Source organism: Beta vulgaris, chromosome 2 (assembly GCF_026745355.1).
Source record: "Beta vulgaris subsp. vulgaris cultivar EL10 chromosome 2, EL10.2, whole genome shotgun sequence".
NCBI classification, from domain to species: Eukaryota; Viridiplantae; Streptophyta; class Magnoliopsida; order Caryophyllales; family Amaranthaceae; genus Beta; species Beta vulgaris.
This window is the reverse complement of record NC_079203.1, coordinates 52968728-52991292: the sequence shown is the minus strand read 5'-3', so window position 1 is coordinate 52991292 and position 22565 is coordinate 52968728. Positions and strand designations below refer to the sequence as shown.

Below are 22565 nucleotides of genomic sequence, written 5' to 3'. Positions count from 1 at the left end.
CATTCACCTCCATGATATTCCACGCTTCTCATACTCGCAAGGCAAGCCTGATTGTCCATTTGCAAGACTAACTTTTGGATCCCTAGTGACACTGCCATCGCCAATTCCATCTCCGTAGCTAATATTTTAGCTTTGTATGCATTACAAACACCAAAATTTGCCGCAATCGCCTTGATAAAACCACCTCTACTATCCCTTATTACTCCACCTCCACCAGCCATGCCTAGGTTGCCCTTGGCCGCAACATTCGTATTAAGGGTGATCCAATCACTGGGTGACCTCATCCGTATAAGTTGTATCTATAATGAATAGAGTCTCAAAATTTATATTATCATGTTCACAAAATAACAATGTGCGTGGTATGTTCGACATGTGTTTTGGGCTTTATAATCTTAAAAGTCATATGTTATAAATTTTATAATGAAATTCTTCTTACCTATTAGAAAAGAACAAAAATATTTCTGAATTATCTTTTAACTATTATGTCTATACACAATACTACTCACTATGTAGACACAAATGTAGATCATTTCCACTCTATTATAACGAATTTGGAAATCTAATGAAGTGAAGAATTTCATTGCTAATTTAGGGTATAACAAAACCCCATCATCTTATATTGGTTTAACTCTTACAACAACATTTTTGTCTTATCATTTGCAAGAGATATGAGTGGAGTTGATCATGTTGTACTACGGGCTAGCCTCAGCGCGTAGATGGTGCACAAGCTTACACTAAAATGATCTGTCGTACGAATCAAAATGCAGGAAAATAATAATAAATCGTGTGTGCTCAAATTTAATATCGATACACAAATACATTAAGCTCAATAAAATGAACAATAAGCAAAAAAAAATAAAAAAAATTCTCTTTAAATGTTAATAAAACCCAACTCTAAATGTTCCTTTACTAAGATACTAAGTTCAAATATGCATTTCCCCTCAAAAGAAAAAAATAAAATAAAATATGCATTTATAATCTAACACTATACTCTCTTTGTTCCAATTTAGTTGCTACATTTGCTTTATCACAGTTCACGAGATGCAACTTTAAACACCAATATCTTGAGTTACATATATGAAAAAATTATAAAAATTGTATATTTGTAAAATACAAATTGGGACGAATCAAACAAGATCCAACATCTTATGTATATGGAGTAAAAGATAGTCAAAGTTACAACGTGAATAATGTATAGTGTATACGATCAAAATGTAGCAACTAAATTGAGACGGAGGGATTATTAATCAGCACTCAGATATATATTTTTTGTCACAATGTTCAAAAAATGAAGAGCAAATGTGCATTTCAATAAACTCCATGTTTTTTTTTGTTTTACACTTTTACCTCACTTTACTAATGCCCACATTTTCCTTTTACATTTTATCGCGTTCTCATCCGTGCACAGGATCCTTTTAGTACAAGTAGAGCTGGCCACGGGCCGTGCTGGGCTTGACCACGGGCCAGGCCCGCGGGCTGAAGTGGAATACGGGCCGGGCCAGGCCCGTGGCCCATCAAACTCGTGCCGTGTCGTGCCAGGCCGGGCTGAAATTGTGGGAAACTTGTCCATGGCCCGGCCCGGCCCACGGGCCTGGCGGGCCGGGCTCGTGCTCACCGCGGGCTTGGTCCAAAAATCACAGTTTTTGGAAAAAAAAAAAATTACAAGGCCCACGGGCTCGTGCCGGGCCCGGGCCGAAATTTAAAATCTCCAAACGTGCAAGGCCCACGGCCCATGTTATGGCCAGCGGGCCGGGCCGGGCCCATAGCGGGCTCGGGCCGGGCCGGGCCGAAAATGGGCCGGGCTCGGGCAGCCCGCGGGCCAGCCCGGCCCATGGCCACCTCTGTACAAGCGTGTGTGACAGTGTGAGATCTAATTTACGAGCTAACCTAATTTCATTTCCATTATTAAGATCAACTTAAAAATTAGAGTGCAAGCAAAACGATACGGCCCAACTTTTTTTCTTCCTTTTCTGGTCATTTGGGTTACATTTTTCTGACCGTCAACACTTTCACAATTGCGACGATTTGAGCTTCAAGATTCACACTCGCTAACAATCCGCAAAAACTGAGTTAAAATCATCCATTTTTCGCAAAAGCTTCGTACATTTTTCTGGGTTTGTTGGTGAATTAAATGGGTTATATACAAGAAGCTAGAGAAAATCATGTTAAGAAGAAGGTTGAAGAAGGTAAGAGAAATCTTTAAAGTTTAAACCCCTTTTTTTACTGCATTTTCTTAAACCCTAATTTACACCCTTATTCTTTTTCCCCCCAATTATTTAGTTACATTGAGCATTGTTCTGACCGGAAATTACAGTAATTTGGGTAATCAAGGATTTCCTATTACTATTATTGTTTACTGTAATTTATCAATGGTGATTCGATGATTCATCATTGGGAATTTATATGGTCATATATATATGTAAATCGAATTAATTGATGTGAATTGCAAAGTTTGAAGTAGCTGGTAGATTGATTTGGGGGAAAAGAAATTGTAGTTTTAATAAGATGGGTATACGAGGATGTGTTAAGATAATGATTTTGAGTTTATAAAGGAGTTTATAGATTAGTATAATGAAATATGCAATTTGTAGTTTATGATTTTAGATAAATGTTTATTATGTTGTATGAATTCACTAATTTGTATGTTAACCTAACTTCCAGCTTTACGCAGCAAAATGAAGCAGAAGGCATTAAAAGAATGTGATGATTATGCTGCAAAGTATGCTGAATGTGCTTATGGAAGGACTCTATCTGTTGTTTGGAAGTGTAGGCAACAAGCTAAGGAGTTGAATAGTTGCCTTCATCAATAGTAAGCGAACTCCCGAAACCCAACTTGTTATTAGTGAACCCTAATTTCTAGTTCTTGTTAACTACTAGCAATTTGTTTGAAGTCTTATATAATTTTAAGTTGAAGTCAGTAGTCTTCATGGTCCATCTGGTAGCCGGTAATAAAGGCGTTAATGGTAATGGAATAACGGTGATGATTTTATATATCATTTTGTACAAAAATCCTGTGTTAGTGGATGTGGTCACGGAAATTTATTCTGGGATGTGTGTTTCTTCATGAATTTTAATTTTCACTCTATATTACATCTTAAGTGGTAATGGATATGGTAGTGATAATTCATGAAGGAAAAGAGGTATTAGGGGATGTATGAGCATTGCCGCAGACATTTGAATGAGATTTTTTTCCCGTAAATCCATTAACAATGGCTACTATTAGAAGGGTAGGAAATCCAAATAATTGTATTTATTTTGTATGTAACTGATTGAGTTAAAGTTTGTTTACCCTTTCGGCCCCAGCTGGCTAATTAGAATTACTAATCCTAGAGCCAGTGTGTACAAATACTGTAAAGCAATTTGTTTGTAGTAGGTGCCTGTTGCTGGGGGTGTATATAAGGTCTACTTTGTACTCTTTTTAGTTTTTATTCCCTCACCGGAATGCTATATACTCTCTAAAAGTATAATAATGTAGGCGAAGCTGAAGACTATCATGAGCATGTGGTCTAGATAAGTTTCTTGCAGTAGATTTTCATGGAAAATAACAGGTTGTATGCAGATTGAAAGAATTAAGGGGGGCTTGGTTAGGGGGTTGCAGGAAAGGGAATTAGTTGATTCCATTCCCTTAAATCTTGTTTGGATTGGGGGTTTGTTTCCCCTCTTTTCCCCTCCATTACCCCAAATCCCTCTATTTTGATTCCCACCTACACCCTCCACTTAGAAATGGGGGAATGAAAAACCCTTACCATCACCTTTGACCACCCAACCCTTTCAACAACCACCTCCACCACCCCACTTCTATCACGCCACCCCACCTCTGTCAACCCAACCTTACCCCCACCTTCCCCACCGCACCCACCACAACCACTGCCACAACAATCACCAAACCACCTCAAACACCCATAAAACCACCACCATTAGAGTTTGCCCAAACTCGCCCAGAGCCCACCTACCCCCTAAACCAGACCACCCAGAGGCCACCCCAGTGCTCGAAAACCACCTAGCCCCTCCCCAAAAACCACCCGCAACCCATAGAAAATCACCCAAAACCTCCCGAAACCAACCCCTTCCCACCAGAAAACGCATCGCAGACCGCCAATGTCCCACCCCAGCCCATCGACGACCCACACCAGACCCATGGAAAATAACCCCCGACCGCACCATAGATCTGTTTTGTTGCCGGAGAGAGAGAGGGGGAGGTGACGCAGAGAGTAGCCGGCGTAAAGGAATAAGTGCCGAAGAAGAAGAAGTCACCGGAGACGAGAGTTGGCTGCCAAAAGAAGAAGAGAGGGGAGGGGTTTTTTTTAAAACCCTTTCCCTTGTTTTTACTTTTTACTACCAAACATGTGTTTTAATTCAGGGGTTTTGGATTCCTTTTCCCTCCTAACCCATACTTGATTCATTTTCCTTTTCCCTCTTCTAACCAAACGCCCCCTAAAATCACTCATCTGTTTGTCATTGTTGTTAATCTAGATTCTCTCATATACTCCTGCTGTCCCTAAAAGACAGGTCCCATTAGGTTGAGACTTGAGAGTCGTTCTGAATGTGACTTAATTTTCTACATCTCTATTCTCTAGTCTCTACCATACTAATTGTTAGACTTATGGAACACTACAAGAGAGGAAGGGGGTTGAATTGTAGTTCAAGCTTAGTTAGAAAATAGTTGACTACTTTTGTGGATTTAAGCTAGAAATATTAGGAACTTGAATGTAGGAGATAATTTTTACAAGGAAACTTCTTATCTCAATATAATAAGAAAACCTTGACCTCCTCCGTATTCACTTTTCACTATAATCGGGGAACACCTTAGTACACTCTCGCAAGTTCAATTGGGAACTCCACTCTCCCCTTTATGATTCCTCCATCAGAGTGCTACGCTTTCTCTCTCAATACTCACGACTTAACTCTAAGTCATTCAAGACTACCCCACAACTCTTTTTCCCACACATAACTCTTTGAATGAAATGAAAACTCTAGTGTTTAACTCGCTAAGTACAATATTAGGAATTTATGAACTGACTAAGAACTCATGACTTAGAAATCGTTTTTAGCTCAAAATGTTTTTGTGGATGTTAGTTGTAATTTGTTTGGTAGGATACTTCCTCCTTTCATAGAGGAAGATTCCTTGGAGCTTTCTTCATGTAATTTGTTTGGTGCTGGAATGAGTAAAATACAGTTCTAGTGGTGTTGTGTGTTGTCGGAAGGCCCTTTTGCTGAAACTCTTGTATGCAATTTTGCTCTGTTCTGCTTTGTGAATCGGAGTTTGCGGAGTCCATTGGGTAAAGGAGATTAGAACTCCAAAATGTCTTTTTGATGCGTTAACTGTTATCTAATGATTTGTATACATATAACATACTATTACTGTATTTGCAGTACCAACGACAGTATTCTAGAAGGATTGAAGAAAGAGTACATGCACCAGCAGGAGGCCGAGAGCTCTGCCCGCGTTTGAGTTTGTGGTGTGAGATTATTCAAATTAAACCAAGGAGCCACTGAGCAAAAGTGCAGTGGTTGGACGTTGTGTAACCTTTGTTGGAATTTCACTGACTGCACAGCTACATGCATCTTTTTTCACAGCTTCTTCCACTGTTATACGCCAAAACAGAGTGAAATTGTGATAACTGCATGCTCTGCTATTTAATTTCTGCTGTAACTATGCACTCTTGACTTGTAGGAATTTTGACAATTATGCATTGTAGTCTAAATGCACCGGCATAAAACCCAGGTTGAACTTGGGAATAGATAAATAATTGGCCCAAAATTAATTCAATCTAGATTCTTTTGTGCATCCTACACTGATGCATATAATCGGAGTTTGTATTAGTTACAGTCTACTGCACTTATGCATGCAGCATGAGGAAGTAAGCAAGTTCAGGTAAATTAAGTTTCATGGCCAAGAAATTCAAATTAGTTAATAGAAAATGGGTTTAAATAACTTCAAATACGTTTAGAAATTAGTTTAGATAAGTGAAAACAAGTGAAGATACTGCATCCTAACCAAATGGTCATCTAACCTATGTTTTTCTCTCATTGCTGTTATTGGTAACAAATAAGTTTTCTCTGACACTTGTGCACGCGGACCTTAAAATGCCATCCTGTTGCTGATGATTCCACCACATCCAAGGGCATCTTGGTAGATGGTTGAAATGCAAATTAGAAATTTTACTTTTTTTTTTTTGTTTTCTGTTTAAGGAGTCACATAAAGCAGTAATATAATCACGATTTATTCTCAGGAATTAGATATCACAACTACAAGATTTCATCAACTAAACTAGATAAATCTACATAATATTTGCTTTATATTTATCCGTCGAGTTGTCTAGGAATCTACATAATATTTGCTTTATACGTACCATTTAACATAAAGGACGCCCTTTCCTATCGAGATCTAATATCTCTTTTTTTATGCACTTAGCTTCCTATATTCTGATACCATGAAAAAGAAGACACAATTGGATTGAAAGATATCCCTATATCTTGGCTTAGCCTAATTTGGATTGTAGTGGTTACATATTTGTTCCATGCCCTAGTTTGACCTCACAAGATAAACCTATACAAGAAGCTCCAAATTTATCATTGTGATAGGTATTATCTGCATATTGGACTTCCTCATTTAAGGGTGTCCAACAAAAAGAGGTTGACCTTGGCTATGGTTGGGGACCACTTATCGTTCCGAAAAGCTGAAAGAGAAAGGGGAAACAAAGGAAGGAGAAGAGACAACTAACTGAAAAGACTCATGTTAGAGTGAAGTTGAAATGCAATCTGCTAGGAAATGGATAACTAAAGAGTTGAAATGCTTACAGACTAGCATATGTTATACATCAAATATACTCCGCCCAGAAACTTCTTTAACAAGTACGCATACAAGGTCAACAATCAAGATATGGGTAAAGTAAAATCTACAAGAGATAATACGTCTGTCTTCCTGATCTCTTCTGTAAAGTCAAAAGGTGGGTTGAGAAAGGAGAACAATATGTTGAAGCATAAAGCTACAGAAGATTTGTTTTTTTTGGTAAGGATGAAAAGGATGTAAAGAATCCAATCTATCTATAACAGTCAACAGACATGAGAATGCTAGTCGCTAGACCTGTTCAATGGGTCGGGTTCATGTCGTGCTGGGGGTCAATGTTCAATGGATCAGACTTGGGTTACAGGCGATTGTCGCAATCTCATCGTGTTGTTGAGAGGATCTCCCTTTTCTGTATAAGGGAGAACACAAACAAGTAAGAGTTAGTTCTGCAAGTGCAAAAATATTCATCCATTCAGGAATAAAATCTATCTGGGACCCCTGAATATATGTTATACTATACAATATACATGCTTAAAGAAGTAAGGCTGGACTTGCCTTGTTACATTCCATGAATGTCACTAGTGAAAGGGGATCTTCATGTTGACTTGAAAAACTCCATTCAGAATCCACGCATTCGATTTCGATCACGATACAACGTGCAAACTTCCAGTTAGCTAAGCCAGTTCTTGAGATCAGGATACAATCCAACTTTTATTTGAAAACCTTTTCAAGCATGCATATTGATCCTGGGAAGATCTTGATTTGAATTTTTTTATTTATGTCATCTTCTAAGTACTTCGTACCTGCATCAGGATTCAGGAGGAAGGGAGAAAAAGTTTGGTCAGAGAATTTTGAATAAGAGAACATTTCTAACAGCATTCAGACTGACTTTGCTTAAACTTAAAAGGAGAATATTATTAGCAGAAAAAAAAGTGGCTGATGTTAGATAATAATCTCTATTGAGCAGGCTTTTCCCTTACTATATGTTCTTAACTTGGACATAAATACAATTTGTTTTGGCTAAATTAATAGCAGATGAACTACAACTTTGATCATTTACAAGTTATAACACAACAGAGCCCTAGAAATGCTCGGCATGCATTAAAACCTCTATGTCCTTATGCAAAGTACTCTTTCCGTTTTCTAATGTTCAGCTCAATTACTGTGGATACGTAGATACATGCAATAAAAAAGAAAACCAAACACCGCGACCCTTTTGGTGGGGGGGTAAATGAAGGTCAAAGAGGATTAGTGAGTTACGTGGTAACTTGGTGGGGCCGTGGGGGTAAGAGGGAATAAAATTTGTCTAAATAGGAATAAAGCAAAAGTGGGTAGAATTTAGAACATGGAAGTAAAATGAAAGTGACTAAAACATTAAAAAAAGTAGGTATGGAGTATCATTCTTGGACCAATAACCAACAATAATGTGCTTAGGCAAAGTCAAATTAGATTGTACTATTTCAATTTTATTTTTTTTTTGAAAGAGAAAAATTCATTAACTGAAGGTCAAACGGTATCTACAACCAGCATTAAAGAAAAACGAGATACAACCAAATAAGGTTAAATCAAATTATGTAAGTGCTACACAACAAAAATCTGATAACAGCCTTACATCCTTGATCTCAAATTTAACCAAGCAGCCTAAAACTACAAATAGAAAAAGTAAGTAGTATAGTATTATTTATATCTGATGCAAAAAGATGGTCCTAAGAGTGTTGTATGCCTCAAGTCAAAAGTCAAGAATGGCAGTGATGTTGCAAAGTAATGGCTAGGAAGAAATTCAGAAAGATGCTAGGAAACACCTCATGTCCATAATGAAGGATAAAGATGAAACCCTTGAATTCAATTTAGCATATCTCAAGAATTTACCCAGAGCATCTAAAGAATAAGAATTTAAAGTTTGCATGTTTCTATGCATGCACTATCAAGTCGGCAATTATATAACATAATACTTTCCTAAAACATACCGGTATTTAAAAAGAATCCAGTGACAAATTGATGCATCAACTTGCTCTGAGTTCCATATAGTTGTAATGCTTTTGCATTTACCCACTTCTGGAAAATTTTGAGGATGTGCTGAAGTATTCCATTTATTGACAAAAAGATCATCAAATAGTATCCTAGACAAAGGTAAGGTATTTTGTGTCTCAGGCAAAATTAGCTCTCCGCGATTTCAGTTCTGAAAAGGAAGGAGGAAAAATAGCTCTAGTTTATCTATAAAAGTAAGAATGTAAGATTCATGGTGGTCATAATAATCTTGGTGTAAAAACTATACAGTATAAGTTTATAACAATGAACTAAATCAAACATGTACACAACACTGCCTTGCTTATAAGCTGTGAAGTAGTAGCAGGTAAGTTAGTTTTCTACATAATCAAGGATCTATATATATAACCTCTTTGCAAACTTAGGACATAGTAGCAGGTAAGTTAGTTTTCTACATAATCAAGGATCTATAACCTCTTTGCAAAATTAGGACATCAGCAAAAAGAGCATGTTCCTCTTAACAGATAAGTTTGAAAACATCTGATGCAAAATCCTCGCACTAGGTGACTCTCATTCAGCAAAGAGTACGAAATAGATCCAACTAGTTCGATTTTTCAATCAATAGTACAATGCAAAATCTTTGGTTTTATCTCTTCCTCTATTCCTATACCAGAACGATGGGGTAAATTCTACATTACAGTAGACTAGAATAATCAAACAAAGCTATGGAATTAAGGAGGAGGTTTGCATAGTCCTCGGAAGTTTACTGTACAAGGTGTCATAGCCACTGACTACATATGTGTAAAGTTTCCAAATTTTATATGGTTCCAACAGAAAAATGTTCGGCAACCAGTTTCTCTGTTCTAGATTGTCGCAGAAACCTAGAGGAAGATCAGCATTTTCTACTTACACGTTACAACCCGTTTTGTAGGCGGTAATAAATAATGGTAATAGTAATAAAATTTTATGTAATGTCGTAAAGAAAGTCTTGCGCTAGTGTCCACAATAATGCGACTCCATCCCCGAACACGAGTCTTTCTTCATAATTTTCTATTACAATCCATTACAACTCTGATGCTCTACTGAGTGAAAATGAATAGTATGAACTTTGAAGAGCAAGAGATACTTAGGGATGGATAATCATCAGCATTGGCGTTGATACGGACTTCTATCACAAAAACACAAAGACATTCATTTATCACTACCATCCTAAAATACGGTCTCCAATCTGACCGTTAGTGCCTTTAATAGACACATCCTAACAAGTCATGCTAGAGCTGGAATAACATTCTCTATTTGTCAATTTGTCTCTTGTCAGTCTCTTCCAAAGATAAACTGGACTAGCTACCTAAAGGTGGTCGAGCCAGTCTTGTTTGGCCCCACTATATGCATTATTTATCATCACTCACAGTGTCATTGCACCTGTTAAATCAAATGGAAAATCACAGGCAAATCTCAGATCGGTTTACAAGCATGACGGTGATTCCTTTATAGCCATTCAACCAGCTAGTTCAGTGAATTTCAAGCTTATCAGCAGCTAACTTTTGAAAATATTGGTTGGTGTCAGCGCCTGCTTGTATAATCAGATAAGATTATCATTATTCCGCCGTGTTGCCTAGGTTGATTAGATACTAAAGAAAATTCCAAACAAAGCTTTAGCTTAATAATACAGTATCATTCTAAAGCTTGATGCTGGATACCCTAGCCTAGATTTCATATAAACATGAAAATACTGGTGAGCTCCCAACTTCCCACTTGTTAGATAAAGAGCATAAAGCTTCTTTTGAGCTAGAAGTGTTCACATCGATCAGATCATTTTTGACCGCTTCCCCTATATAAGGACCTAATGAGGTACTGACATACATACAACATAACCACAAAACAAAAAACTCTCTCATAATTGTACGGTCACACGAGGATGGCTTCCCTATCTCTAAATCCAAGACTCGGTCCCAATACAGGCAGAGATCACCACCATCACAGAGCTTTGGTAGAAGAGATACAAGGGCTCATCAAGGTATATAAAGATGGGAATGTTGAAAGGTTTCCTATCATCAAAAATGTCCCTTGCAGCATTCCATCTGAGCTCAGGGTGACATCAAGCGACATTGTGATTGACAGATTCACTAATCTGTGGGCACGTCTTTATGTCCCGCATGCGCAAATGAAGCTGCCTCTACTTGTCTATTTCCACGGAGGTGGTTTCTGTGTAGGCTCAGCAGAATGGAGCTGTTACCATGACTTCATATCCAACCTAGCATCTAAAGCAGGTTGTGTAGTCTTGTCAGTGAATTATCGTCTAGCCCCTGAAAACCGTCTACCTGCTGCCTACGAGGATGGTTACAACACCATCATGTGGGTGAAAAAACAAGCTGCCAACAGCTCTGGTGAGCATTCTTGGTGGTTAAGCCGCTGCAATCTCTCAGGTTTCTTCTTGGCAGGTGACAGCGCAGGAGCTAACATAGCTCATAATGTCGCTCTACGATTTGGAGCCAGCAAAGCAGAAAGATCAAACATTACAAGGCCACTCTGTCACCGAGGAACTATCCTTATCCAGCCTTTCTTCGGAGGAGAGGCAAGAACAGCATCTGAAAAGGCCCCACAGCCACAGGGCTCAGCGCTTACCTTATCAGCAGCTGATACCTATTGGCGGTTATCCCTCCCAGTGGGCTCTAACCGGGAGCATCCGTGGTGCAACCCTCTAGCAGATGGTGCAGCTAAGTTGAAGAGTATTGAACTTCCAGCTACAATGGTGTGTGTGTCAGACATGGATATCTTGATGGATAGGAACAAAGAGTTCTGCTCTGCCATGGTTAATGCAGGTAAAACAGTGAAAATGGTGGTCTACAAGGGTGTGGGCCATGCTTTTCAGATCTTGCATAACTCTCCACTCTCCAGAACTCGCACACAAGAAATGATGCCTCAAGTAAAAGCTTTCATCAACAACTGAACAGAAGGATTATTGTGATCATACTTTTTTTTTAAAGATCCAGCTATAATTTAGATCTTAGAGTAATGTTTGATGGATACCTAGTTCTGAAAGCTACTATTGTACATAATATGGATTGTGAAGTAATGGATTTCCCAATAAGTATTAAAGTACTATATCTAAGTACATTTGTTATTCTTGCACAAATTGCTGGACATTCCCATTATTTACTTAAATTATCCAGCTTTGAATCTTGATGACAACAGCCTATAAACGCTTTAAGAAACTCAAAATCCTGCTTCTCCTCTAGAGGATTATATGGGTGCTGGTCAAGTGTGTAGTGGTATCTACACAACCAAAGCAGAGTCAACGAGTAAGCTGAAGTGACTTGAACCACCACCTCTTTGCTCAAAAGGTTATAAAGCTGAACCACCATACTGCCTATCCATTATAGCAAGCTGGCAGGAAAGGCAGCCCGAGCCATCCAATGGAAATATTCCTAGTGTTATATTCTACGAGGAGCCAATATAAGTGCCCCTTCACTGTCTACTTCATGTTTACCACAAGTCCACACTACAAAAAAGCACACCGGTTCATAGAGGAAGGGTTTTTTTCTTGACTAACACCCCCAACTCCCCAAGGGTAGCTAACAGGTCTTTGCAGCCTTACCTGCCTACTGACAAGATTACATACCGATTAAAGCAAACACACCATCATTCTCATATCGGAACATGTATCATCTCAGATCACTTCTTCACCACTTTACCTACGGGCTATGGCCATGTTCTCGGGTCTTTTCGAGAGAGGAGGAAACATTTACAGGTGGGAGATAGTAAAGCATTAGGCTCCAGAGGCCCAGAAACTCCTACAACTACTATCAGTTGCATGTCAAAGCAACTAACAAAGGAAGCCAGAAGGGGAAATTAAGCATTGATTCTTTCTATGATTGATAGGAAGAGCACCAATGCATTGGCAATCAATCTTTCTAGCGACACGAGAATTTAGTTATACCAGGCTTCCAGAGTTTTTAAAGATTTCTAGCTACAGATTGATATTAATCTTCATAAATGGGTCCTGGTCTCCACAACAGATAAACCTATGATTTTAAACCTTATTAATGAGAATTTATAGGGGAAAGCAAAACTAATCAAATCTGCAGAATGAAAAGACTACAGCACAATTTTGGGTGTTCAAAGTGAAAAAAAGCTAACTACTATTTAATTAATTAAAGAAATATAAAGATAGTTACTAACTAAAAGTTAAGCTTTCCATCAATTATTTTTTTTGCATTGAATGTAGAACTTTCAAAGACTAGACAGACCAAAATATAACTACAAAGTTCTATACTTTCCATAAATTTCCCATTAAACAAATGAAAATATAGTAAATTTAGAAAGTCATAGCTATTTAATATCTATTTGATTAATTTTTAACCACTGAAAATCCAAGTTCCCAACACACTAAACCAAATGTAAGAATATTCTCCCAATAGGCCAATATGTCATGCTAAATTCCCAATACCGACGATTAGATACGTGATATGTTCAAATGTCCAGCGAACCAATAAACTACAGTCATCATATTACCCAAATCTCCTTTCTTTAACCTACAGCACCATCCTAGAATATTTGCCTCAACACTGTTACTTTAGTGTCTTGTTTGTATTGTCTTGACTAATCAAATGATTCCCTTCACCCTTGCCTTTATTTCCCTCCTTTTGGTTGATTCATGGTCGGCGTTCTTTGGTTAGAGTCAGTCTGTCTAGCAGCCAGTTTAAAGTGACCTTTAGCATAGAGCCTTCAAAAGTTGAAGGCTCCAGAATTTCCAAAAAGTTAACAAAAGGAATAGATGCAACACCCATTGTTTTTCTCACTTTTCTCACGAGGTTTACTCAATGTTCAGCAAGCCTTTTAACAACCAAAAGTTAAAGGCTCCTAATTTTCCAAAATGTACATTTCTCAGAAAAGCAAAAGCTGTTATTTTTCTCTATTATCACAAGTTATACTCAATGTTCATTAAGCTGTTATACACAGTTGAAATGAAATTAGGTCTTTTTATTAATGTTATGACCTCGATTATCAACATTAGCATACGACCATGACCATCCAGTCCATTTTTTTAAGACGACCTTATGTCATCATAATATAATATACTTCTTCCGTTTCTAAATACATGCAACATATCCTGCCTACGTATTATCCAATACCCTACTGTGTTCCTCGATATAATTAATTAAAAAGTTGATAATATGAAAGTAGGCATTAGGACTAATCAAATAAGATTGCACTTAAACTATATTTTTTCCTACAGATTTGTGAGTGAACATAAATACAGATAGGTGGATGAATAGAGTGTAAATAAACTCGAAAAAATCGAAAATTCAGCCAGTTTAAAAAATCCAGACGAGAAGTATATCACAAATGCAAACTAACAAACCTCAAACAAATTCAAACTAGCAAAGGGTATAGCTAAATTTCCAAAATACCCACCTTTTGTTTTGTTGTTAAATAAGAAATCAGTAAACAGATCAAACAATTCAGTAAAATTTGATGATGAATCACCCACTGTAAGTGTGCAAGCTAGAACAACAATAACGTATTATATAAATTCTATAACATGAAGACATTAACGCATGAAAGTTATGCAATCAACGAAACGAAATTTTCCTCACGAATCCATAAATATTGAGAGGACAGCATTGTACTAAAGTGGAACGGCAGCATACCGGTGAATTCGTTTTCTTTAGACGTCGCTACTTTACATCAGGATTCAGGGGGGGTAATTTAGCCCGGGAAAATCCTTCAATCCCTATGTTCAGGTAAAAATCCTACCCATACAAGATTTTATAATAATATTAGGGCCCGTTTTGTACTAACGTGGTTTTTGGTTTTTCGGTTGTTTTATTTTCAAAGTCATAGGATATTCTTCATATAATAAATAAAAAAATAATCAAAATTATTAAGATATTTTGAAAACTAACAACTAAAAAGTGAAAACTACTTTTTATGATTTCCTGTTTTTGGTTTTTAGTTTTCAAAAATACTGAATACTGAAAACAAAAAACGATAATGAACGGGTCCATATATATCGGATTAATCTGGTCACTTAATAGATTAAATTAGTTATTATATTAAAAACAAAAGTGGTCGTTACATTCACTTCTTAATATTAGATTTGAGCAGTTGACTAATTTGAATAAAGAAGCCTATTAGAAGATCTACTGCACAAGGTGGTACGCACGGACGATCTCTGGGTGATAAATAAAATACAAAGAAGGTATAGTTTTAGTTACATTATGACATACGCACAAGTCATAGTTTAGTGGGAAGATCATGCAATATAGTGGAACGCAGATTTTTTAAGAAAAAATAAAAATTTGGTTCATGCAAAAGTGCTACTTGAATTAGCAATTATGTAGATAACCCATTATACAAGATTGTTCAATAACTAAACCGCTAAAACTAAAATGATGGTTTATTAATGTTAACCGCTATTGGGACTCCGTAGTAGCGACTTCTCTACTATTTCAGTGTTCTTCTTGCTGGTGCAAAAAACGGGGGTTGCTAAACGCAGCCTCACTTTACTAACGCAGCCTTAAAAAAACCCCAAAAAACCCTTATTATCATATTCTTTCTAAAAAATCCTTTTTCTCTCTAAAAAATATTCTCTCCTCTCTAACTGTTAGATATAAAAAACTTCATTGAATATCTAAAAATTTTAATTTGATACTCAATGGACCATAATTTTGACCCAATCGAGTTTCAATCTAATGTAAGTTGTGAAATTTTTTTCGTAATTATGATTCAAGTTGTGAAATTTTTTCGCAATTATGATTCAAGTTGTGATTTTTTTTTCGCAAATTCGTAATGCATGATTAGTCTGTTTCATTTAGACTACACGAAACAGATGCTTCCGTTTCGTGCAATCTGCACGAAACAGATGACTCCGTTTCGTGCAAATTGCACGAAACAGATGATTCCGTTTCGTGCAACCTGCACGAAACAATTGAATTCGTTTCGTGCACCTTGCACAAACTGAAGGAAATTTGTAAGACGTGGGTTTCATAGAGTATTGTGTTATCTGAAATTTTGCTTTTCAAAAACCATAACTTCAGTGTATATTTGATGGATTCACAGTATCTTCATTATGCTTTCATGGGATAAAGTACATGCCAGACAAACCGATAAAGAATGATTTTCTTCTTCAATCATTTTCTTTATTTTCCCCGTAAATTCATTCAATTTGTAGTCATAAAATAATCTGGAGAAGTTCGGTTAGTCTCTACCAAAATGCAAGGAGGAAAAATTAATTATCAGAATTATCACGTTCCCTTTATCAATCGTCCACATAGGATGGGCTGGAATTCTAAAACTTTTTGTAATAAAAATTGCTAATATATGCATAAGAGGTCTCGAACACATGACTAGGGATGGCAGTGGGGCGGGTCAAGTAAGAGACCCGCCCCATCCCCGCCCAAGTGGGGCGGGGATGGGTCTAGGTTTGGTGGGGATGGGGCGGGGATGGGGATTAAAATCCTACCCGCAATGGGTGGTGGAGCGGGTGTGGATTTTATGCTATCCCCCCCATCCCCGCCCGCCCCGCCCCATCCCGCCCGCCCCGCTCCACCACCGCCCGCCTCACATATATATGATTAAAATTCTACTTATATACTTATATTATTATTAATTTTATCTTGGAAAAAATAAATATGTGGATATAACGCAGGTACGAAGTGGGTGCGGATACCCATGAGGGTGGTGGGGTGGGATGAAGTGGGTACGATGCGGGTATGAAGAGGGTGTGGGTACCCATGCGGTGGTGGGGTGGGGATGGGTATAAATAAATACTTGGTGGGGCGGGGATGGGTCTGGAATTTTCCCCCGCAATGGGTGGTGGGGCGGGGATGGGGATTGAAAATTTATGCGGGTGCGGGTGTGGAGGTACCATCCTCCGCACCCGCCCCGCCCAATTGCCATCCCTATACATGACTTCTTACTTTGTGATTCATACTTATTACCATTTTATCCTCCTTAGTTTCAATCATTCTTAAACACACTTTATTTGTTTAAATTATGTTCTTTTTACCGACTTTTAATTACTTTTGGTGCGTTTTGTTCATATATAAAAGTCGTTTAGGAACAAAGGCCTATAGCCTATAAGGCTATAACAAGCTGTGCATCCTAGCCAAAGATATATTTTCAAGTTCAATGTGAAGTGAGAATATTTTCTTAATTTAGCATTATTTGGGGAAAAAATTGCAAAAGGAGCAAATATTTGTAACAATTAAACAATTCAAACTCTCAAAACCACCACTTCATCTACACTAGCTCAAGCTCATTCTTCTCCCACGGGAACTCTTCCATATTGAAGCATTGAAATTCGCAAGAAGATGGTGAAGAACCAAAATAGTACTTAGCAATTTACAACACAAACTATCGAATTCTTCGTCTTCATTCACAATCTTAATCAAATAGCTTGACCTTCAACAATGGCGAAGAAGGTTTCGATGAGTCAGAACTATATACCGCTCTCACAATTCGGCGTTCTCGTTGCGCAATTAGAATCCATTGTTGCTTCCGCAGCTCACAAATCTCCTGATCCTCTTCTTTGTTTTGATCTCCTTTCTGATCTCATTTCCGCCATTAATGACGAACCTAAGGTATTCTTTCTCTCTCCTCTATATTTTTTACATGCTTTATTAGATCAATGCTATGCTGCTGCATTTATGTCGAAATTTCACTATGTTCGAATTTCACTTTTTTTTTTTTTTTTAATAATATTTGATTCGCAATGTTTCTAGTTGTCATTTCTGATAAAAGCCTCTATTTTCGTTTAATTTGAAGTTAACTTTCCTTGAGAATTGTCATTTATTTGTTGCAAATCATGTTAGAATTTGGATAGATTTACTTGGAGATATTTGTGATGTACTTGAGGAATTTGTGGTAAAGTTGTGAGTGAGTTTTGTTATTGTCTCAGGAATCTATTATGTTATGGCAAAGAAAATGTGAAGACGCATTGTATTCACTGCTGGTTTTGGGCGCGCGGAGACCTGTGCGGCACTTGGCGTCGGTAGCGATGGCTAAGATTATCTTGAAAGGAGATCCTATTTCAATTTACTCAAGGGCTAGCACTCTTCAAGGGTTTCTTTCTGATTCGAAGAGAAGTGAACCTCAATGTGTAGCTGGTTTGTCAACGAATTACGAATCTTTTGTGTTGATCATTTGCATATGTTTGAGTGGTCTTAGTGTTCCTTCTTAATTCATAGATGTATAAATGCTCCTAAGTCCTATGATCCTATCACATTGTATGCGATTTTGCTCTAAACTTGCATTTTGTGTTGAAGATCACAAATGTGAACATTGGAACTACCAATGTCACTTATTCTATCAAATTCCGCAAAAGCTTTTTATAGATTGGACCTCTTAAGCTAGTAAGATCAAATTCGAGGCTATATTACTTGGACTCTTCAAAAGTGATGAACTCTTAAGAAGTATGGAAAACAAATAAGTCAGATATAGATAGCTTTTGTATATCTTCCTTATTATATTCCAAGAATTACACCCAAGTATGCTTATTTGAGGTGTCAGATGCATGTCAGACTCTAGTATGACAAGATATTATAATAGGAGTGTCAGAGTATTGGAGATTTAAGGCTCTATGCCCTGAATCAATTTTTTTAATAGTTTAATAGAAAGGAGGCTAGGGCTTGAAAAACTATTCCGAGGAAGGATTGATGATCAATGATGGCTATGCATATACTTCAAGATAGCAGTATGTAAGAAACAGTGAGCTACTTATGTGGTGTTAGGACGTTATGATCAATGTTTTTTTTTAAAAATCATTTATTTATAAATTTTACAATGTTTGACTTCCATGCTAGCCAATACACTATTCTGACGATGACCATTAATATTTTTTTGTGTCAATAAGTAAAAATTATAAGAAGGTGATGTTTTGAAAATATGTATTGGACATCATCTAACAAGATTATAAACGATTATGTTTTTACATATAAATCACAAGTGATGGTCAAAGTAGAGTGGATGAATACTGCAAAGGTATAAAGTATATAGATTAAAAAATATGAAGAGTATAAATGATTTTGATCTCAACATCTTACTATGGAGAGATTTAGGGCTTCTACTAGTAGTGGTTCGAGACCTTAGATACTTTTTCTCAATAATTTAACCAGAGCAGGGAAGGGAAGATTTACGGTATGGGTTCTTTGCCCTTCTTTCAAGGTTGATAGAAATTTAAGATCTGACTAGTCACTAGACTGAGGTGGAAGCTAATTGATAGGAGATTGTTACTAAAAGATCTGATATATGATGCCAATAGAACAAAGACTGGAAGGATAAGATCTTAATTACAGTTTCGGTTGGTTACCAGTGTTAACATCTATGAGATAGTAATAGAGGCCCTCCATACCATAGGATTTGAAGTTGCTTGCTTATCTTGGTGAACCTTTTTTCCTTCTCTTACTCTTTCTTCTGTTATTGAAGATTCAACCCTAGTAACCAATGTAGCGAAAGAAAGCATCCTGATGCTATCTCTCCAAATTGTTGCATGTGCTATGTTTGAAAGGTAATGTGGTTGCTCACGCATATTTTCCATCGGGGAAGGAACAAACAATGTAGTGAACTTGGAGGAGGTTCTTTGGCAATTTCCTGATCTCTTTGCTCTCTAAGTATAATCTCCTTGGGCTCTAACAAGTCAAGAAGAAGTGATCTTGTGCAACTCAACATTTAGTCTCCTTTTTTTGGGTGGTGATGTGGGGGGATAAATTAGTATTAGTAGTCGAACTCTATTAACCTTAGAGGAAGCAGTGTGATATGGTGAAATCAGAGTGATTAAATCGCGAAAACATCCTTCATGATAGGTTTTACTACTTTGGTGATAAGACTATATATCCCTTGACCTTCAAGATGCCACCAGCCTCAATGAGTAAACGTTGTTGTGGCCGTATATGACTTATGTGATAGTGCGATCAATCAAAAGTACGACAATATGGCAATCACCTTGAAAGAAAGCATCAAAGTAACTTCTTTTCCTAAAATCTATGAGGATAAGAATACTAGAGGATTCAATGAAAGAGATTTATGAATGATTTTGTTGATTGTCGGAAATGATGCATTCATAAATTGGAGTGGTACAGATGGAGTACTCTGCCACAGCGATAGTAGAACAACTAAGAATCGAAAACTTAGATGAAGGGCCAGGTAATATTGTTACCTTTGTTGTTGAGAAGGAGAGGATATGCGATTCATTTTAATAAAATGTATGCATCTGTTCTAGACTCTCATGCACTTGTTAAATAGTTTTCTGTCTCTTTCTCTTTTCCTTTCTTTTAGAAAAATATTACATTATTACTTAGTCATGACCTATTTCTCATTTACTGCTATATAAAGGTGTTGCCCAGTGTTTGGGAGAATTGTATCGTCTTTTTGGCAAGAAGATCACATCTGGGTTCTCCGAAACCACAAGTATTGCCTCAAAACTTATGAAGTCTCACGAGGTATCTAATTTTGCTGATATCTAATGATATTTTACTTGTCCATTACCGACACAGTATGCAGTTGTATTTGTCGTATGCATCTTACCCTTTTCCCTTAGTGTGTATCGTGATGCACATAAGTAAGAGTCTGGTATCGTTCATTATTTTACAGTTCTATTACCATCATGCGTCTCACTTTTTTTTCCTTGCTGTGTATTGTGATGCTCACGTCTGAGAGACTGAGATTGTTCATTTCTTTCTTAGCTTTGTCTTAGGTATACTAATCTCCTCCTTTGATGCATTTGAAATTTGCATGTCGGAAGTGTTTGCAGATGGAGTTGAATGCTATATTGAAATGTACAAGATTCATATATGTCCTTGAGCCTTGAAGCTTTGTATTATTGATGAGGGAAACGTAGCTATTAGAGGCGTAAGTCTTTAGAGGGATACTGTCAAATTAGTTGAAATTTGATATGCACTCATGCTGTTTGGCTGAAAGGTTTCTCAGGGAAAATCTCTTTGGGGGTACTTTTATCTTTTCTTTTTTGTTAATAAAATTAATAGATGTACATTTAAATGTCTAAGGGGTGTTGCTCCCAGAAAACTTAACTAGGAAGACACATTGTGAAGTCAAGACTACCCTTTCTTATCATGAAAGAACCATTGGAAGTGCTTTCCTGAAAAATTTGCTTGCATTATGCTCCAAAGTGATTACTTTATTGTGCCATGCATTCCTCAATAATAAATCTTGCAACTCTTCATGTGTTCACTCTGAATGGTGGAGAGTGCCCCCAAGTCCTAAGGAAAAACCAAATACAGACGTGATTTATGTACCTGAATACATCATCTTGACCAGATATGGTTGAGAATCAGACTGCACCAGGTAGATGCTAGCTTGTATTGACATCACCATAGCACAATACATAAATAATCATACATCTGAGACAATGATCCATGAGGTTGCTGTTACAACAAGATGTTGATTGTTTTCTAACAACTGCATATGCTTAGGTTTGACTTTAGAAGCAGCATTTATTTTGTTAAGAAGTTGATCTGAGCACAATGCACATATCATGTGTGTTGGCAATGAGTCTGGGTGGTGTTTAGAAGGGTTTATGCTTATTGCTTTATTTATTTTTATTTTTTAGAACCTTTTTATTTTAAATAAAAATGATCCTATTCCATATTTAATGCAAAAAACTTACAGGAGTATGTGAGAAAAGAGGCTCTTCACATGCTTCAGAATGCTATGGAGGGTTGTGGTGGTGTTGCTGCTGCTACAGCATGTACAGAGGCATTTCGACTCATCATGCGGTTTGGTGTTGTTGATAAGTCATCTATCGTCAGAATTGCTGCTGCTAGATGTTTAAAGACATTTGCTAATGTTGGGGGACCTGGTTTAGGGGGTGCAGACCTTGACAGTTCAGCCTCTACTTGTGTCAAGGTAGATCTTCCTCCCTTGCTGTATATTGTTGCTTCTTTATTTGCTGTAGTGATAATTTATATTAATTGATGCTAACTATACCAGGCCTTCAATGATCCAACTTCAGCAGTCCGTGATGCCTTTGCTGAAGCGTTGGGTGCAGTTCTTGCTCTTGGAATGAATCCCGAGGCTCAGGTTTCTACAATTTCACGTCTTTTTAGGGAAATGAGACTCAATTTTGATAAAAATATTCAGGCTTTCTTATATTGTCACAGGTCCAATTAAGAGGAAAAGGACAGCTTGCGTCAGCAAAGAAACTAGAAGATGGTTTGCAGAGGCACCTGGTGTCTCCATTTGTGAAAGGTATGTCTTTCTTTGGGTGTCTACTGTCTAAGCCATATCTGTCAAATACTTAAGTAGTTGAGACATTTGGAGTGGAGGAAAGAGTTTGAGATGTTGGGGGAGAGGGGGACGAGGAGGAGGAGAGACTATAGAGAGAGAGCAGGAGAAGGGGAGAAGAAATTGAATTGTGTGAACATAAGCTCTCAAATTGAGTTACTTTTATGTTCAACTGAAGTAAAGGAATGTAGCAGGAGCATTGTTATACACTTGATACTTGAGAGAATTATCTTGCCTCCAACATTCTACGATCTGCCACCTTGGGTATCTAAGTGTATCTGTCAATGTTATGTAGTTGAGAAATCTGGAGCAAAGAAAGAGTTCGAGGTTTGGGGGTGGGGGGGGTGGGAGGAGTAGAGAGAGAGAGAGAGAGAGAGAGAGAGAGAGAAGAGAAGGGGGAGGGATGAACAAGTGTGATTGTGAGTGCATAAGCTTTTAAATTGTGCTACTTTATTTTCAACTAAAGTAACAGAATGTAGTAAGAGCATCGTTTATACACTTGAGAGGAACTCATCTAGCTTCCGACTACCTGCCACCCTATATA

At 37.4% G+C, this 22565-nt stretch overlaps 3 protein-coding genes and 1 long non-coding RNA gene across 4 annotated transcripts in view; 3 read left to right on the top strand and 1 right to left on the bottom strand.

The window, feature by feature from the left end:
* Nucleotides 1-1904: 1904 nt before the first annotated feature.
* Nucleotides 1905-5770, top strand: LOC104905822 (uncharacterized). The gene is made up of 3 exons (XM_010694463.4): nucleotides 1905-2186; nucleotides 2662-2809; nucleotides 5374-5770. The coding sequence occupies exons 1-3, from the start codon at nucleotides 2132-2134 to the stop codon at nucleotides 5450-5452; spliced, it is 282 nt and encodes a 93-aa protein (XP_010692765.1). The 5' UTR covers nucleotides 1905-2131; the 3' UTR covers nucleotides 5453-5770.
* Nucleotides 5771-7345: 1575 nt separating this feature from the next.
* On the bottom strand, nucleotides 7346-14590 carry LOC104905834 (uncharacterized). Its single transcript, XR_007271636.2, has 3 exons — nucleotides 14431-14590; nucleotides 8758-8969; nucleotides 7346-7593 (listed from the first exon to the last, which is right to left on the bottom strand). It is a non-coding gene; the product is annotated as an uncharacterized LOC104905834 (long non-coding RNA).
* On the top strand, nucleotides 10225-11878 carry LOC104905832 (probable carboxylesterase 17). Its single transcript, XM_010694469.4, has one exon. It carries the CDS (start codon nucleotides 10695-10697, stop codon nucleotides 11724-11726), a length of 1032 nt encoding a protein of 343 aa, XP_010692771.1. The 5' UTR covers nucleotides 10225-10694; the 3' UTR covers nucleotides 11727-11878.
* Nucleotides 14591-16896: 2306 nt separating the features above from the next.
* Nucleotides 16897-22565, top strand: part of LOC104905844 (protein SWEETIE) — a 39389-nt gene continuing 33720 nt past the window's right edge. The window contains 6 exon segments of the mRNA XM_010694482.4: nucleotides 16897-17364; nucleotides 17682-17889; nucleotides 20114-20220; nucleotides 21407-21643; nucleotides 21728-21817; nucleotides 21898-21985. Coding sequence (XP_010692784.2) covers nucleotides 17194-17364; nucleotides 17682-17889; nucleotides 20114-20220; nucleotides 21407-21643; nucleotides 21728-21817; nucleotides 21898-21985 — 901 coding nt within the window. The 5' untranslated portion in view covers nucleotides 16897-17193.

What these genes read in the sequence shown, in the direction of transcription:
- LOC104905822 (XM_010694463.4), top strand. Translation starts at nt 2,132, where the DNA reads ATGGGTTATATACAAGAAGCTAGAGAAAATCATGTTAAGAAGAAGGTT. An exon ending in TAAGAAGAAGGTTGAAGAAG is followed by an intron (nt 2,187 to 2,661) that starts GTAAGAGAAATC and finishes CCTAACTTCCAG; the next exon opens with CTTTACGCAGCAAAATGAAG. An exon ending in AATAGTTGCCTTCATCAATA is followed by an intron (nt 2,810 to 5,373) that starts GTAAGCGAACTC and finishes CTGTATTTGCAG; the next exon opens with TACCAACGACAGTATTCTAG.
- LOC104905832 (XM_010694469.4), top strand. Translation starts at nt 10,695, where the DNA reads ATGGCTTCCCTATCTCTAAATCCAAGACTCGGTCCCAATACAGGCAGA.